At 43.0% G+C, this 19,345-nt stretch overlaps 1 protein-coding gene across 5 annotated transcripts in view; it reads right to left on the bottom strand.

Moving 5' to 3' along the window:
* The window catches only part of MTR (5-methyltetrahydrofolate-homocysteine methyltransferase), a 77,760-nt gene that overhangs the window by 38,917 nt on the left and 19,498 nt on the right, over positions 1–19,345 (bottom strand). For all 5 annotated transcript variants that reach the window (XM_073338202.2, XM_073338204.2, XM_073338203.2 and 2 more), the window contains 5 exons: positions 10,026–10,126; positions 8,813–8,874; positions 7,338–7,405; positions 5,787–5,866; positions 3,736–3,848 (listed from right to left, as the gene is read on the bottom strand). In XM_073338202.2, coding sequence (XP_073194303.1) covers positions 3,736–3,848; positions 5,787–5,866; positions 7,338–7,405; positions 8,813–8,874; positions 10,026–10,126 — 424 coding nt within the window. The remainder of the gene's footprint in view (positions 1–3,735; positions 3,849–5,786; positions 5,867–7,337; positions 7,406–8,812; positions 8,875–10,025; positions 10,127–19,345) is intronic.

The raw sequence follows: 19,345 nt of genomic DNA, 5'->3' as shown, positions 1-19,345 counted from the left end.
TATAAAGGTTCCTTTGTCGACATAAGTAGGTGTCCTCCCACATATCCTTGGAGCTTCAATCAGTGTGTTGTAAAAGGTCATGAGGCTCTAACTCTTGGATCTTTGAGAAGCCCAGCTGTCCGAAGTCTCAGAGGTTAATTGCTCTCACGGGTGAGGGATGTAGCTGAGCTAAGCTACACCGGCAGACTTTGTATAAAAAGTCACTTGCTAGGCAAACCTGAGAGCCACAAACAGAGGCATTTCAGAGGCAGTTAAGAGTGGGAGTGAGAAAGGCTTTCCTTCCAACTCTACATGCAATATTAAGGAGGCCAGACATGGAAGAGTGGTGGAGGTGTGGCCACATGCTCTTTTCTGCCTGAAGCCAAAAGAGATTTCCTGTGCATTAAATGCAAGTTGGTGACTGCGCTGGAAGAAAAGATTTGCAGTTTGGTGGGGCAAGTTGAAATGCTCCTGGGAATCGGAGAAGGTGAGCAGTTCCTAGATAGCCAGGTTTGGGAAAGAAGAATGGATCAAAGAAGAATAGAACTGGCCACCAAAGAATTGGAGAGAAAGTCAGTGAGGAGTCCTGGCAGTTCATAACCACCAGAGGCAAGAGCTCAGTGGCATTCCACATTGCTGGAGATAGATGAGAATAGGCAGCCTGTGGCCACCAGAGAAAAGAGGACCAGAAGAAATTCCACACAAGCTTAAGTTTCATATGAATACCAGGTCCTCCATTTGGAAACTGTGGAAGATACCTCTCAAGATCCAGCAAGTGGAAGCGTACTCCGTTTAGGAAGGAACAAATCAGTTGCACACACACAAAATGGGAAATGACTGCCTAGGAAGGAGTACTGCAGAAAGGGATCTGGGGGTCATAGTGGACTACAAGCTAAATATGAGTCAACAGTGTAATGCTGTCACAAAAAAAGAGAACATCATTCTGGGATGTATTAGCAGGAGTGTTGTAAGCAAGACACGAGAAGTTAATTCTTCCATTCTACTCTGCGCTGATTAGGCCTAAACTCAAGTACTGTGTCCAGTTCTGGGCGCCACATTTCAGGAAAGATGGGGACAAATTGGAGAGAGTCCAAAGAGCAACAAAAATGATTAAAGGTCTAGAAAACATGACCTATGAGAGAAGATTGAAAAAATTGGGTTTGCTTAGTCTGGAAAAGAGAAGACTGACAGGGGACTTAACAGTTTTCAAGTACTTAAAAGGTTATTGCAAGGAGGAGGGTGAAAAATTGTTGTTCTTATCCTCTGAGGATAGGACAAGAAGCAATGGGCTTAAATTGCAACAAGAGAGGTTTAGGTTGGACATTAGGAAAAACTTCCTAACTGCCAGGGTGGTTAAGCACTGGAATAAATTGCCTAGGGAGGTTGTGGAATCGCCATCATTGGAGATTTTTAAGAGCAGGTCAGGAAAAGTTTAGATAATACTTAGTCCTGCCATGAGTGCAGGGGACTGGGCTAGATGACCTCCCAAGGTCCCTTCCAATCCTATGATTCTATGACACAAAAATTTGGGGAGTGGTAAATAATGAAAAATACAGGTCACAGATTCAGTGCAATTTGGATCACTTGGTAAACTGGACGCAAGCAAGCAATATACATTTCAACACAGCTAAATGTAAATGTATACATCTGGGAACAAAGAACGTAGGTCATACTTACAGGATGAGAGACTATCCTAAGAAGCAGGGAAACTGAAAAAGATTTTGGGGAGAGTGGATAATCAGCTGAGCATGAGCTGTCAGTGTGATCAGCTGTGGCCAAAAGAGCTAATGTAATCCGGGGATGCAAAAAACAGGAGAATCTCAAGGAGTAGAGAGGTTGTTTTACCTCTATACTTGGCATGAGTGTGAATGCTGCTAGAATGCTGTGTCCTGCTCTGGCGTCCACAGTTCAAGAAGGATGTTGATAAACTGGAGAATGTTCAGAGGAGAGCCACAAGAATTAAAGGAATAGAAAACATGACTTATAGTGACAGACTCAGAGCTCAATCTATTTATCTGAACAAAAAGAGAAGGTTAAGGGGTGACTTGATTACAGTGTAAGTATGTAGATGGGGAACAAATACATAATAATGGGCTCTTCAATCTAGCAGAGAAAGGTCTAACCAATCCAATGGCTAGAAGTTGGAGCTAGACAAATTCAGACCGGAAATAAGGCTTAAATTTTAACTATCAGAACAATTTAGAGTCATGATGGATTCTCCATCACTGACAATTTTTAAACCAAGATTGGATATTTTTCTAAAAGAGAGATTCTCTAGGCATTATTTTGGGGAAGTTCTATGACCTGTGTTATACAGGAGGTCAGACTAGATGATCACGATGGTCCCTTCTGGCCTGGGAATCTATGAATATACCTACCCAGAAATCATTAGTACTGCAAAGCTGTTGTCATTTGGTCTGCAAAAATGTGATGATTTAGTCACAATGGCCTATTAGTGCCTTCAATTTTAAACACAGTTAGCAATGGGTTTTACTGAAAACTTTACATGGTCACAATCAATTTTAATTGCAAATGATTACTGGAAAATAGCCTCCTGGAATGGACTACAGTAAGGACCTGTAAGTCACAAACTAAAATCTTCTTAGCCTCTTACGGTAGATCTACACAGCAAAGAAAAACCCGCAGCTGGTCTGTGCCAGCTGGCTCGGGCTCACGGGGCTCAGGCTGAGAGGATGTTTCTTTGCTGTGTAGACTTCTGGGCTCGGGCTGGAGCCTGGTCACTAGAACACTTCAGGGTGGGAGGGTCCCAGAGCTCAGACTCCAGCCCAAGCCCAGAAGCCTACACAGCAATGAAACAGCTCCACAGTCTGAGCCCCACAAGCTCGAGCAGGCCAGCCGTGTAGACATACCGTATGTACTTCATTATTGGAGGCTGTTCTCTTGTTTATTAAGCTGCAAAACAATGTGTGTGTTAGGAGGAGAATATTAGAGTCCTTCTTCCGTTATTTGAATGCTTATGTCTGTTTGCTTTGTTTTTGTCACTTGATTGATCTGGGGGGCAGAGAACCAAACCACCTTTCTATTGCTTGCAGCCCCAACAAACTGTGGTTCAGTTTTCCTCATCTCATGCCAGACTCAGCTGCTACATTTTAGGAGGTCTCACTCCAACCAAAGCTCTTATCTCAATGGTATGAAATAGAACAACTTACTTTGGGGGCAAATCTTCAGGTGGTATAAAGTACCATACTGCCATTTGCCTCAATGGAGCTATGACATTTACACCAGCTGAGGATCTGCCATTCTGTCTTTTCATTTTGAGCTGGCACTGTTCTAAGTTGTAGTGACCAACTTTTCTTGGGCACCTTTCCTATAAACCGCCCCATCCCGCCCCTTCTGCTCCCCCTCCCCCTTTCAATCTCTAGCTCCAGACTGCTGAAGATACAGCACAAATCAATAAATATTTATTTTCTTTCTATTTTCTCCCTGGCTATATAGCTAGTATTAAAGGAGAAACAGCTCTTTCAATAACACTAGCTAACAAAGAACTTGGCAAAACCCTAACTGTGGATTCATCAACAGCTATTATGCTCAGCCAGGAACCTAAGTAAGGAAGAGCAATGAGAAAAAACCAGGAAAACTAAAGAGGAGATTTTACCTTCCTATAGCTGGCGTGGGAGGAGGGCTATATGTAGACCTAATAAGTAACTAGTAATACAATGCAATGGAAAAATACTGTAACCATATAATTGTTTAGAAAAAGTAGTGTTAGAAGCCTAACTTAAATGGGATGCTCACTTCATAGTTGCCTGCCATGATGAGCTTAGCAAACTTCTTTGATCCTGCCACATTGCAACGTTCACCAATGTTAACGAAGTTGGTGTATGGGCCAATCCTGAAGGGCTCAAGACCTTAAAGAGACATTTTAGAAAAAATTTGTAAAAATGCAGAGAAAAAATGGAAACATTGTAGAGAATAAGCAATTTATTGTCAGTCCAAGAGATAAGACCAGGTTTATCTGTGGGAATGTGGATCCCTCAATTTATCAAGCTGAAACTGGAAATACATCATTTCGTCCGCAAAATTGTCATGGCAATGGACAAAATCTTTTTCAACAGCAAAATTTTTAATTGCAGGCTCTAGCAGCTGTATCTCCTTTACAAAGGGTCAGAAAATACTGGTGTAGGTGGGCCATCACACGAGTATGCTGATAGGAGACAGCCTCTAGAAGAAAGAAACTCTACACAGCCACACCCTCAGGTATCTCTAGCATCCTGATCTTGTAGTTCTTCTGGGCACATCCCTCCCCATCAACACCAATGGGGCTTTGCATGTGGAATGGCTGCAAGGTTGGTCCTTAGAACTTTGTAGTTGCACTATACACCATACGTAATAAACCAGCCCTAGCTGTAATTTTCAAACTTAGGTGCCTAACTTTAGGCACCTGAGTAACTGGCTTGAGTTTCAGAGACAGCGATCAAATGCAGCTTACATGGAAACATGTCAATGGAACCAGAAGGTGCTCAACACCTCTGAAAATTAAGCTACTAACTGTATCCAAGCTTGAAAACACTATCCCAATTTATGAGCACCACAAGTTAAAATAATGATAAATGGCATATAATATTAATTCCTCAAGAAGATTAATTAATAATGCTGAAGACAGGGCTTATTTCCAAACATGCAAATACCTTCATGTGACTTCATACTGTGACATTAAATCCTTCTGCTACCACTTTGGAAATGTGCCCAACAAGGATGATGAGTAACTTACTAACTGACTCTTAAGGGCAATGGCTAATTTGTCTAATTAAAAATTTCCCAATTCATTAAAAAAATATTTAGAAGCTTTTGTCCGCAAATACTGTATATTGGCCTTACAGCTGGATTTAAGAAATATATCAAACAAGGTTCCCATTACACAGGAAACATAAGGTGGTATGGCCCTTTAAGAGTCTGCTCTCTGTCTGTGACTAATTAGCTACATCCCAAGATATGGGTCTGAACCCAGAGATCAGGCAGTATCCTGCAGGTCTTTGATAAAAGGACAAGCAGCAGCAGCTCAGTTGAGAGTAAGACCTACAGGGACCAGTTAGGCTCCTCCTGCAGACCCTAAGCCAAGACCCAATTTGTTTAATGTATGCTGAATTGCTTTGGTTTGGAGAAATCAAACCCAACCCTGAAGAGACAGGACTGAAATCTTGCTACTGTTGCGAATGTTATATGGTCCCCTGGCTAGAGAGCCGGCCCAGAGGCTTATAGAGGGTTTTGGCTAGCTGGTGTGTATAGAGGCAAACTGGGTTCAAAACCCACATTCTAGATTCAGATTTACCATGGGTTAATTCCATCCGCACCAGTCAAGCGGTGTTACAAACCTGAACCAGCAGCATGATACAGTAACGGGGCATTTCCCTAGGATCAGGAGACCTGGCTTCTATTCCTGGCTCTGCCACTCACCTCCCACATGACCTGCAGCACATCAGCTCACCTCTCTGTGTCTAAATTTCTCCATTTGCACAAGGGGATAAGCATACTTATCCTTTTGTGCGAAGTGCTTTGAGATCCATTGGTGAAAAATACATAGGCTATTATTAAACAAGACTGAGGCCAGTGTAGGTCGGGTCTAAGAGACATTTCTACTGATTATGAAGTTGATAGTTTCACTAATTATTTAGCTGTAACTCGAGATGGGCCCAAGCTGTGAACTTTGGATCTGCATACACAACTTTCAGAAGCCAGTGTATTTGGCTATGGAGTTGGGATCGCACCCATCCTTTCTGGTCTCTAGAGAGCAGTAACTCAGTACATGTCACAAGATGAAAGTCTCAAGCTGTTATGCTCTCTCTTACCTGACAGCAGCATATATCCTTCTGAAACGAAGGAGGGGGGAATGCGAGGTTTACATGTTTTTACTGCTTCAGCAATCTCCCTGAATAACAGAAGGAGGCAAGAAAAAGCTCCGGAGTTAAGAATATAATTTAATTAAAATCAAAATCCTCTGTGTAATATTCAAATGAAATGTACTAGAAAGAGACACCCCTCTCCTCTGTAATTCAGCCCTGCCAAAGGGTAACACATTTCATTTTGTGCAGCCAAAAGCAAAAATAAATGTTCTTCAGAAATATGTTATATCCAAATTGTAGTAAGTGTATGGAGCTAAAGACTTCTATCAGATACAAAATGGAAGATCACCACCCCCTCATTTACTTATGGGTAAGGCTACGCTTATGTCATGGAGGTCACCAAATCAGTGACTTCCACAGACCTCCATGACATTTTCTGCTTCAGCCCCTGGGGCCAAGGGACTAGAGCTGGCAGCCAGCGGGTCCCCGGCACGGTTACATCAATGGGCAACAGACTCCTCAGGTGGCTCTCCTCAGGATTCTGGCAACAGCCTCGCAGGGGGAGAGGGGGAACTCCACAGCTCCCAGCCACCATGGTGGCAGAAGAAACCATGGAGCTGCACCAACAAAAGTCACAGACAGGTCATGGCTTCCATGAAATTTTATTTATTGCCCATGACCTGTCAGTGACTTTTACTACAAATAACCAGAACAAAAATCTTAGCCTTACTTATGGGTGGACAGAGAGATTCTCCACACTACTGCTCAGCCCCAGAGGTTCCCATCCAAAATCCTGACTTCTCGAACATGGATTATTGTGTAGCAGCAATAAGGGATGGATTTCACTAACTCTCTGAGCTGGGATGCTTCTCCTAATGGCCCTGAGGCAACCCAGGATGAACACAACTAATATGACAGCATGGCCGTCTTCCCTCTCTTGGCTTCACAATCAACTAAGGGTAACGTGCCATGCCTCCTACACTTACACAGGGCATCAGAGCAATGATGGCTCAGAAGGGTTAGCTTTTCCCTATCCCTGTGGGAGAGGGGGGTCTGCCTCTTGTGAACACTGAAGGAATAAATGCAGGAAGGATGTCTTCCAAATTACTATTTCTAGTGAGGCTGTACTGAAACATTTCTCCCGACCAGATGGGACTGTCATTTTAACCCTCTCAGATCCTTGCCATGGCTTTGTCTCTTTCTTCCTTTTCCCTTTAAAGCAGCTTTGTAGTATTATCCCACAAAAGCTATAGGAGCAGCACAGCAGAGGAAGGAAAAGGAGAACACAGGGTTTTATTCTGCAACAGTTTTAGTCAAGACAGGGGACCAGGTGTATTACACTTGTTTTTACCACCCTCCAGCCCCTGCAACAACAGGCTACTAATGCAGGAGCACAACACTGTCTAGCCCACAGGCTACAGCAGCTCGATCTCAAGTGGGTTCTCTATTCTTTTTGTGAAGAGGTCTTAACCCAAATCATGGAACTCCAGTTTGGAGGAACAGGGACATTTTCCTTTCCTGTGCATTTGAATAGACTAACATGACCTGTGAAGTTACCCGATATGTGCTGGAGTGGTACCACAGCAACCTCCAACTATGTTGACCAAACCATCCAAAGCAAAACTCTGTGTGCAAGGAAAAGACTATTTAGTTTCAAGTTGATAACTGCATCCAACAACAGGCAATTCACAAAAACGAAGGTAAAAAAAAAAAAAAAAATCTATATTCTCTAAATATCAAGCAAGCTAAAGCTCCCTAAAAAAACCGAAATGAAGCAATGTTACTGAATTAAACCCAACTCAAAGTAGTCCATTGAATTTTACCCCTCTGGTTTTCAGTATCATTACTTCCCCGTAACATTTATTATTCCTTCCTCTTTATTCACTCCCAGCTGCTAGTATGGCAACCCTCTTGTCTCTGGCCTAAAAGCTGTGGACCAAATTTGCAAATGTGAGTGTAAATCAACACACAAGGCCAAATGTTCCACATTGCTTCAGATGCTGCCCTCCTGATGACACTTTAAAGCCCACACCCTTCTGCTATTCTCAGGTGGACAGCAAAGGTCAAATACCACTTTGCAGAGTAATCAATGGAAAAACCGGTGTCCTGGACAACTCTTCCTCTCCCAAAAGTGGTTATAATGGCTATGACTGTGCAAGATAGTGCCAAGTGCACAAAGGCTGCTCAGTTTGCATGCACAGTACTTAACTCCCTATTTTACAAAATGTTTTGAAGCACTTGTATATTACAAGATAATATACAAAACTCAATTCACTTTTATTTTGATTACTTGACAGTTAACAGTCAGTAGCTAGCTTCCTCCTCCATCAGTGGGAAAATCCTCTTGGAAACCAAATTTCCAACTGTTGTAATTTGTGTTGCCTGCCAACTCAGGCCAGGGTTTCTCAACCTGGGGGTCATGATCAATTGTCAGGGGGTTGTAACCACCCTGCCCTTCCTTTATTGCTCTATAAGATCTTTGTTAGATGGGAGGGTTGTCCCAGGATGGAAAAGGCTGGAAATCATCAATGTAGGTTAGTGTTACCTAAGTGAGCTTCTTTTCCCACTGCAGGTTTCCTGCACAGAAACTCGGAAAAAAAAAAAAACCCACCCACCCACTGAGATTTATGTTCACAGTTAATCACAAAAGAGGGTAAGCTATTTCCAAAAAGAGAGGGAGTGAGAGAGTGAAAGAGTGCAAATGCTTGCAGATCTCACAAGCTAAGCAACCTTCCTGCTACTTAATGGGCGGGAAAAAAAGCAAGAATGACTTAGGGTTTCAAAATTCATTAAACAGAAGTTTCTCCTGATCTGAGTCAGCAAGTGCCACTATTGAACAAACTGGTTACAAACTGCTGGAGAAAAGTGGTGTTTCTAACATACAAAAGAGACCCCAGCTAAATACCCAGGTGATACTTGCCTGAGAACCAATTAACAAAGTGCTACAGTAAGACCGCATAAAGTAAATGCAGAGACAACCATGTTACTATTACTGTGACAGGTAAAACCTATTCATGAGAAATATTCCCTACCTTTATATGCTTGGCAGTCACTTCAGGGGTTTCGTCGTAACCTCCAAAGGCATTGGGGAGACCTTGAGAAATATTTTTAGAGTATTACAATGTGCTTAAACCGCACAAAGAGGAGACATTTAAAGCAGCTGCACATGTAGAACTAAAATGCCTTATTGCACTTGTGATCATTCAATGAGTTATTAGTTGCTCCTGAAGGTGACTTCACTTGTGATTCCTCATTACAACTAATTTTTTTTTAAAATGTTAAATTCTAAATGTTTTTCTAACTCACAGTAGTCATGACATTTATTTCCTAAATAGTTGGAAAGTGGAATGCAGTAAGGTAGGAAGAAAGTTTTGGGGGTTGTTTTTAAAGGAATTATTTCCTTTAACCTAACACCTATGCTGCTATAGCTACTGAGTGCTGTTAAAGTGCCATTATTTCCTTTCAACTGAGCAGTTGCTACACTTCTAATAAATAAAAAATGTATTAGTCTTTTCTTAATTACAGAGTTGGGAGTAGTAGTCTGACCTGGCCTTAAACTACTTGCTTTTCAGAGTAATTATTTTCTTTTCCAGGCATCAAATCCTGTCTCTAAGCGGGAAATAAAATTTTGGATAGTAAAAGAATAAAGAAAAGTTTTGGAGCAAACTGCTAGAATATCAGATACTTGAGCTGCTAGAAAATAAAATCAGTTTACATATGTGTTACCAAAGGAGTTTTGGGTAACAGAGGTTTATTTCCCATCCATCCCTACTTCTCTTTCACAGAAAATGTTTGCTTAAAGCTGCTTGGGGCAATAAAAGAGCCTGATCCTTCAAACTTTATTCACATAAGTAGCCCTTACTAAAACAAGTAGCTTGAATGACTTCATTGGGACTACTCAGAAGAGTAAAGGTTGCAAGATTGAGCCCCAAAAAGATTTAAATTATCCACCATTCACCTGAAACTGCTCTGACTGAAGTGGATAGGTACAGCTGCTCAATTAAACTTCGAGATACACCCTTTAATGAGAATGATCAAATAACTCACACTAGACAAGCTTCTAGGTCAATAGCAGCTTTTTTGGGGTGCTGAAATATAACAAAAAAATGGAGTGAAGATGATGAGCTACTACATTGTGTACGCTGTGACTGACCTGTAAATTATCTACCTGGTGTATTAATTCTAGTGGTATGGAAAGGCTGGACTAGTTCCCTTTGTGTGTACACACACGCACACAACACACACCTGCATTGGGATAACAGATGATGTAGGCCGTCGTACATTTCCCAATTGTTTCAATGAAGGGCCTCATTTCCACTGCCCCTAATGCACAGTTTAAGCCAACACTGAAAAAATAAAAATTGCATTTATTCCTGGTTTAAAGCCAAAACAAAAACACCACAACAAAGAAACACTGGCAACAATGGTACTACTCTCCCACTAATAACAGCATGTCTGTTAAAGAAAGGAAGCAGATTTTATCTCTCTCTATGTAAGACAGTGTACAAAGTACCAAATGTGTTTTTGATTGATGCGTGTATTATATAAAAAACTTCTTTATACAGAAATTAGATACAGTGCTCCTGACAGCTAATTTCTTAGTTATTATCTACTTAAAAAAAAAAAACAGTTTTCAGGTGCCTAAGTAGCCCCTGAAACCACAGTTAAACTTGCCCTCCCCTACCAAAATCTGAAATGGCTCCCCTACTGCCTCCCTGCCTGGTTCACATCTACAGAGTGCGGCTCTCTGCCACGTGCCTGCTGCAGCTGCACGTACTCTGGCCCAGGCAGACCATACTAAGGTTTGCAAACTGGTTGGGGCTCAGGAGCTGCAGAGAACCAACATTCATCCCCATTCCCTCCTCCAGCTGCTGCTAAGGACAGAACCCAAAGGTTTTGGGTGATACCTCCTACAGTACCTGTGGCTCAATTAACCCTCTCTAGCACTGAGGTCCCCTGCTCCAGACTGACCACAGTGAGAGTTGTTGTATTATAGCTCTGAGTCTCCAAAACTTCCAAATAGCTGACTTTGCCATGTGCAAATGGCTAAATTTAAAATATAATCACAGAAACTTAGGACTGGAAGGGAACCTGGAGAAGTCATCTAGTCCAGTCCCCTGCACTCATGGCAGGATAAGTATTATCTGGACCATTCCTGACAGGTGTTTGTCTAACCTGCTCTTAAAAATCTCCACAACCTCCCTAGGCAATTTATTCCAGTGCTTAACTACCCTGACCATTAGGAAGTTTTTCCTAATGTCCAACCTAAACCTCCCTTGTTGCAATTTAAGCCCATTGCTTCTTGTCCTATCCTCAAAGGTTAAGAACAACAATTTTTCTTCCTCCTCCTTGTAACAATCTTTTATGTTCTTGAAAACTATCGTCATGTCCCCTCTCAGTCTTCTTTTCCAGACTAAACAAACAATTTTTTCAATCTTCCCTCACAGGTCATGTTTTCTAGACCTTTAATTATTTTTATTGCTCTTCTCTGGACTTTCTCCAATTTGTCCACATCTTTCCTGAAATATGGTGCCCAGAACTGGATGCAGTACTCCAGTTGAGGCCTAAATAGCCCAGCGTAGAGCAGAAGAATTACTTCTCATGTCTTTCTTACAACACTCCTGCTAATACATCCCAGAATCATGTTCACTTTTTTTGCAACAGCGTCACACCGTTGACTCTTATTTAGCTTATGGTCCACTATGACCCTCAGATCCCTTTCCGCTGTACTCCTTCTTAGGCAGTCATTTTGCATGCATGCAACTGATTGTTCCTTCCTAAGTGGAGTACTTTCCATTTGTCCTGATTGAATTTCATCCTATTTCCTTCAGACAGTACACGCTCAGATTTAAAGTCATTAACCATTCATATTCTTTAAATAGTAATTTTTCCCCAGAAGTTTGCAGTTGTTTATTGTTATTATTAGTTTGTTTATTTATTGGCTTAAGTTTTTTCCTGTTGATTTTCTGTGAATAAATGTTGCACCAGTGAGCTGATACAGATGAAGTTTAAAACCGATCCGTATATATTTTTATTCTTCTTTTAAGGATAACAGATAAAACACACGTTTAAGTGCATATTGTTAAAAAAAAAAAAAGTGTGCCCACAAGATGCATAGCGCAGCTCCCCCCACCTCAGTCTAGCCCACCTCAGCTCTCCCACTGGGAAGAGGCTAGAGCTACCCCTGCAGAACTCACAATATATATTACTTTCCTCATGCTATCTAGCAACCTGCTCCAATTACTGTATATACTCGTTCATAAGCCGAGTATTTTTGGTAAAAAGGTGATGCATCAAAGAGCAGGGGTCGGCTTATAAAGAGGTCTACACCAAAATTTGATGATTTTAAACTCTATGAAATCATTGAATTGAATATCTAATATATTGTAATACTGGAGCGTCTGCAGGCATGGAGTCCCTCAGTTCCCTGTGGCTGTGGTTCGCCGTTCCCAGCCAATGGGAGCTGCGGGAAGTTCCCACTGGCTGGTAACAGCAAACCGTGGCCACAGGGAGCTGAAGGGCTCTGTGCCTGTGAATGCTCCAGGTAAACAAAACGTCCCGACCCACCTGCGGCTTACTCTGATGGGCCGGCAGCCAAAGTTTGCCAACCCCTGAAATATAGGGTCGGCTTATGAAAGAGTCACGCAGTTTTTACCTATCCATCTTGGGGGTGGGGGGTCAGCTTATAAACAAACGGGCTAATGAATGAGTATATACAGTAAGTACCGCCCACTTTCCTCAGGGAAGTATGTAAAAGCTTCATTATGTTTGCAACATCCCATGGGAACATCTTAATTTTGCTCTTCTAGAATACTAGCGTACTGAGGCACAAGCCTGCTGCAACACTGGGAATGGTAAAGCAAGGTTTGAAATCAAAGTGCAACTGGAAAGTGACCATATATCCTGGCAACATTTGTGCCTACTGCTTTCTACACTGTAGGTGTGAAAGTACAAGCAGATCCAAAATGCTAGGATTTAATGAGAAAGAGGCACTGCCTTCTGCTACAGGAAAAAATGGAGACGACAAAGATCAAAGAACTGCCTCAACCCATCCAGTTTGGAAACATTTTTCCTTGCTAAAACATTTTTAAAATTTGGAAGAAACTGCGTGCATCAGTTAAGTTGTCTAGTGACAGCATTAAGCTTGTACAACTGAATTTACTCACCAGATAGATCCTATGCCTCATTGATTTAGACATAAGAACGTAAGAATGGCCATACTGGGTCAGACCAAAGACCCATCCAATCCAGTATCCTGTCTTCCAACAGTAGCCAATGCTCGGTGCCCCAGAGGGAATGAACAGAACAGGCAATCAAGTGATCCATCCTCTGTCGCCATTCCCAGCTTCTGGCAAAGAGAAGCTAGGGACACCATCCCTGCTCATCCTGGCTAATAGCCATTTATGGACCTATCCTCCATGAATTTATTTAGTTCTTTTTTTTTTAACCCTTTTAGAGTCTTGGCCTTCACAACATCCTCTGGCAAAGAGTTCCACAGGTTGACTGTGCGTTGTGTGAAGAAATACTTCCCATGTTCATTTTAAACATGCTACCTATTAATTTCATTTGGTGACCGCTAGTTTTTTGTGTTATGAGAAGGAGAAAATAACACTTCCATATTCACTTTCTCCACAACAGTCATGATTTTATAGACCTCTATCATATCCCCCCTTAATTGTCTCTTTTCCAAGCTGAAAAGTCCCAGATTTTTTAATCTCTCCTTATACGGAAGCTGTTCCATACCCCTAATCATTTTTGTTGCCCTTTACTGAACCTTTTCCAATACATCTTTTTTGAGATGAGGGGGACCACATCTGCACGCAGTACTCAAAATGTGGGCGTATCATGGATTTATATAGAGACAACATTATATTTTCTGTCTTATCTATCCCTTTCTTAAGGATTCCCAACATTCTGTTTGCTTTTTTTCCACTGCCGCTGCACATCGAGTGGGTGTTCTCAGAACTATCCACAATGACTCCAAGATCTCTCTCGAGTGGTAACAGCTAATTTAGATCCCATCTTTTTATATGTATAGTTGGGATGATGTTTTCCAATGTGCATTACTTTGCATTTATCAACATTGAATTTCATCTGCCATTTTGTTGCCCAGTCACCCAGTTTTATGAGATCCCTTTGTAGCTCTTTGCAGTCTGCTTTGGATTTAAATTTATCATCTGCAAATTTTGCCACCTCACTGTTTAAGCCTTTTTCCAGATCATTTATGAACATGCTGAATAATATTGGTCCCAGTACAGACCCCCGGGGACACCACTATTTACCTCTCTCCATTATGAAAACTGACCATTTATTCCTATCCTTTGTTTCCCATCTTTTAACCAGTTACCCATCCATGGGAGGACCTTCCCTCTTATCCCATGACAGCTTACTTTGTCTAAGAGCCTTTGATGAGGGACCTTGTCAAAGGCTTTCTGAAAATCTAAGTACAATATATCAACTGGATACCCCTTGTCCACATGCTTATTGACCCCCTCAAAGAATTCTAGTAGATTGGTGAGGTAGGATTTCCCTTTACAAAAACCATGTTGACTCTTCCTCCAACAAATTATGTTCATCTATGAGCTGGACAATTCTGTTCTTTACTATAGTTTCAAACAGTTTGCCTGGTACTGACGTGAGGCTCACTCACCTATAATTGCCAGGATCACCTCTGGAGCCTTTTTAAAAAAATTGGCATCACATTAACTATTCTCCAGTCATTTGGTACAGAAGCCGATTTAAATGATAGGTTACAAACCACAGTTAGTAGTTCTGCAATATCACATTTGAGTTCCTTCAGAACTCTTGAATACCATCTGGCCCTGGTGACTTATTATTGTTTATCTATTTGTTCTAAAACCTCCTCTAATGACACCTCAATCTGGGACAGTTCCTCAGATCTGTCACCCAAAAAGAATGGCTCAAGTTTAGAAATCTCCCTCACATCCTCAGCCATGAAGACCGATGCAAAGAATTAATTTAGTTTCTCTGCAATGGCCTTATCGTCCTTGAGTGCTCCTTTAGACATTACAGCAGAGATCTTTCACATGCATAAGCTTCTTGAACAATTTCACCAGCATGAGGCACAAACACATTTTCTTTCAACATCAGATAGGCAAGTGCCACTCTTAGGGCCCTCTCCTGAATCCAAATAAAGCCAACATTCCTACACTGATGTCCAAGGTAATGCTCCAGGCATACAGAATAAGACCTTTAACATACTTTGTTCCCTGATCTCCCATTCACAACAAGCCATGCTTCTAATGGACTCCAAGTCACCCCTTGTCATTGAAAAAGTCAGAGTGCTAAACTGACTGGCTCTTACATTGCTTCTGAGGGATAAAGGTGAAAGGAGCCTTCCCCTAACCAGGCATATCAGCAGCAACTCCTAGTGGCTGAAGAGGGATAAAAGCTACCCCAACGGGATGGGACGGAGACAGGGGGGTGCTGGGACAAGACCATGGCCAATAGCCAGCTGAAGTAGCCTGCCACAGAGAGGGCTGTAGGGATGGTACAGTGTTATACTCCCATGGAACTTCCCACAGTTCAGGGGCAGCTCAGCTCGGGACTGGGGTGGGTAGGAAAGAAGTCAAATCAACTACTGTATGTTTCTTACATGTACCTGGGTGGGAATTATGCAGGTAACTGAATCAGAGCAAAAGAATTTGCATGCTGACTGTGTGATTACTGAGAAGTAACTATACAGGCAGTATACAAACCCCTGGGCTCCAGTTGGCTTCTAATAGCCAGAGAGTGGGGATCTGCATACTGTCCAATTATTTTTCCATAATTGAACATGCAACTCCCCTTACTCTAACAGGTTGTGGCATAAGAGTTAAGTACGTAACTTTATAGCTTTTCTGAACTCTGTTTGGCTTGGAGCATTCTATTTAAATATACCATAGATTTCAAGGGAATCATTTTACCACCCCCCACTGATTTCTGTGTTTAAGCACGTACAGGTTACACACAGATAAGTCACTTATATGGACCCCCAGACACACACATCATGCACTATGGAGCAGGAAATGTGTCATTACAAAGATGGGAAGACCATTTATTTTCATGATATAAGGAAGGGCTCAGTCAGGATAGCTGAAGCAAAGTAAAGATAAGGATAGTTAATGAGGCCATCCATGCCAAATGTAGATAACAGTGTAGATGCAATTGCATTTATGTCATGTTCGATTTATAAACTGGCAGTTCAGGGGTTTTTTTGTTGTTTTTTTTCAGGTTGTCTCTTCTTAGTAACCAGCTGCATTTCCCTCTGCCTTATCCCAGCTCCATCTGTCTCTCTCAACACAGGCTCATCTGTCGTTCTCTCTTTGCCCCACCTCAATGGGGAGATATTTTAGCGGCAAGTAGCGTAATCGATGAATGAAAATATTTTGACACTCTCACTGGATTTACCACGTATCAGGTACCAAAACCATTTCTTCAGACATTCTGAAGGAGGGGCGGTCAGTGGGTTATCTCAAGTGCCTATACACGAATGCACAAAGCCTGGGAAACAAGCAGGGAGAACTGGAAGTCCTGGCAAAGTCAAGGAATTATGATGTGATTGGAATAACAGAGACTTGGTGGGATAACTCCCATGACTGGAGTACTGTCATCGATGGATATAAGCTGTTCAGGAAGGACAGGTCGGGCAGAAAAGGTGGCGGAGTTGCACTGTATGTAAGAGAGCAGTATGACTGCTCAAAGCTCAAGTATGAAACTGCAGAAAAACCTGAGAGTCTCTGGATTAAGTTTAGAAGTGTGAGCAACAAGGGTGATGTCGTGGTGGGAGTCTGCTATAGACCACCGGACCGGGGGATGAGGAGGACGAGGCTTTCTTCCGGCAACTCGCAGAAGCTACTAGATCGCACGCCCGGGTTCTCATGGGAGACTTCAATCACCCCGATATCTGCTGGGAGAGCAATACAGCAGTGCACAGACAATCCAGGAAGTTTTTGGAAAATGTAGGGGACAATTTCCTGGTGCAAGTGCTGGAGGAACCAAACTAGGGGCAGGGCTCTTCTTGACCTGCTGCTCACAAACCGGGAAGAATTAGTAGGGGAAGCTGTTAGGATATAGATATTCAGGCCTGTCTGCAAAGGCCTGTACTCTAAGAATTTAGGTGTATTCTTATCACTTGGCTAGTGATAGAGGTATAAAAGAAAGAATCAAAATCACTGTCTGCTGGTGTAAGGGCCTTCTCTTACTGTGACAGTTTGAGGCCCTGTTCTTAGGCTAGGGCCTTTGGCTAAGCAGCAGAGGCAGCCATAAGCTGGGAAGCGACCGGTCACATCCTCATATTCCAAACTAGTCACATTGAAATAAGGTGCTATTGGGCTGTTAGGCACTATCAGGACAGGATTGTATTCCTATCACCTCCAGAGAAAGGGAAGTGCCTAGAAAATGTAAAAAGAAACAAAGCCCTGGTCTACACTAGGACTTTAGGTCGAATTTAGCAACGTTAAATCGATTTAAACCTGCACCCGTCCACACAGTGAAGCCCTTTATTTCGACTTGAAGGGCTCTTAAAATCGATTTCCTTACTCCACTCCTGACAAGTGGATTAGCGCTTAAATCGACGTTCCCAGCTCGAATTTGGGGTACTGTGGACACAATTCGATGGTATTGGCCTCCGGGAGCTATCCCAGAGTGCTCCATTCTGACCGCTCTGGACAGCACTCTCAACTCAGATGCACTGGCCAGGTAGACAGGAAAAGAACCGCAAACTTTTGAATCTCATTTCCTGTTTGGCCAGCGTGGCAAGCTGCAGGTGACCATGCAGAGCTCATCAGCACAGGTGACCATGATGGAGTCCCAGAATTGCAAAAGAGCTCCAGCATGGACCGAACGGGAGGTACGGGATCTGATCGCTGTTTGGGGAGAGGAATCCGTGCTATCAGAACTCCGTTTCAGTTTTCGAAATGCCAAAACCTTTGTCAAAATCTCCCAGGGCATGAAGGACAGAGGCCATAACAGGGACCCGAAGCAGTGCCGCGTGAAACTGAAGGAGCTGAGGCAAGCCTACCAGAAAACCAGAGAGGCGAACAGCCGCTCTGGGTCAGAGCCCCAAACATGCCGCTTCTATGATGAGCTGCATGCCATTTTAGGGGGTTCAGCCACCACTACCCCAGCCGTGTTGTTTGACTCCTTCAATGGAGATGGAGGCAATTCGGAAGCAGGTTTTGGGGATGAAGAAGATGATGATGAGGAGGAGGTTGTAGATAGCTCACAGGAAGCAAGCGGAGAAACCGGTTTTCCCGACAGCCAGGAACTGTTTCTCACCCTAGACCTAGAGCCAGTACCCCCCGAACCCACCCAAGGCTGCCTCCTGGACCCAGCAGGCGGAGAAGGGACCTCTGGTGAGTGTACCTTTTAAAATGCTATACATGGTTTAAAAGCAAGCATGTGAAAGGATTACTTTGCCCTGGCATTTGCGGTTCTCCTAGATGTAGTCCTAAAGCCTTTGCAAAAGGTTTCTGGGGAGGGCAGCCTTATTTCGTCCTTCATGGTAGGACACTTTATCACTCCAGGCCAGTAACACATACTCGGGAATCACTGTAGAACAAAGCATTGCAGTGTATGTTTGCTGGCATTCAACCAAAATCCGTTCTTTATCTCTCTGTGTTATCCTCAGGAGAGTGAGATATAATTCATGGTCACCTGGTTGAAATAGAGTGCTTTTCTTCAGGGACACTCAGTATAGCCCATTCCTGCTGGGCTGTTTGCCTGTGGCTGAACAGAAATGTTCCCCGCTGTTAGCCACAGGGAGGGGGGAAGGTTGAGGGGGTAGTCACGCGGTGGGAGGAGGCAAAATGCGACCTTGTAACGAAAGCACATGTGCTATGTATGTAATGTTAACAGCAAGGTTTACCCTGAAAGAGTGTAGCGACTGTTTTATAAAATGTGTCTTTTTAAATACCGCTGTCCCTTTTTTTTTCTCCACCAGCTGCATGTGTTTCAATGATCACAGGATCTTCTCCTTCCCAGAGGCTAGTGAAGCTTAGAAAGAAAAAAAAACGCACTCGCGATGAAATGTTCTCTGAGCTCATGCTGTCCTCCCACACTGACAGAGCACAGACGAATGCGTGGAGGCAAATAATGTCAGAGTGCAGGAAAGCACAAAATGACCGGGAGGAGAGGTGGAGGGCTGAAGAGAGTAAGTGGCGGGCTGAAGCTCAAATGTGGCGGCAGCGTGATGAGAGGAGGCAGGATTCAATGCTGAGGCTGCTGCAGGACCAAACCAGAATGCTCCAGTGTATGGTTGAGCTGCAGCAAAGGCAGCTGGAGCAGAGACTGCCACTGCTGCCCCTCTGTAACCAACCGCCCTCCTCCCCAAGTTCCATAGCCTCCACACCCAGACGCCCAAGAACGCGGTGGGGGGGCCTCCGGCCAACCAGCCACTCAACCACAGAGGATTGCCCAAAAAAAAGAAGGCTGTCATTCAATAAATTTTAAAGTTGTAAACTTTTAAAGTGCTGTGCTTAAAGTGCTGTGTGGCATTTTCCTTCCCTCCTCCACCACCCCTCCTGGGATACCTTGGTAGTCATCTCCCTATTTGTGTGATGAAT

The sequence above is a fragment of the Lepidochelys kempii genome, chromosome 3 (genome assembly GCF_965140285.1).
Source record: "Lepidochelys kempii isolate rLepKem1 chromosome 3, rLepKem1.hap1, whole genome shotgun sequence".
In the NCBI taxonomy this organism is placed as follows: domain Eukaryota; kingdom Metazoa; phylum Chordata; order Testudines; family Cheloniidae; genus Lepidochelys; species Lepidochelys kempii.
The sequence above is the reverse complement of the archived record's forward strand: the minus strand, read 5'-3'. Positions and strand labels throughout refer to the sequence as shown.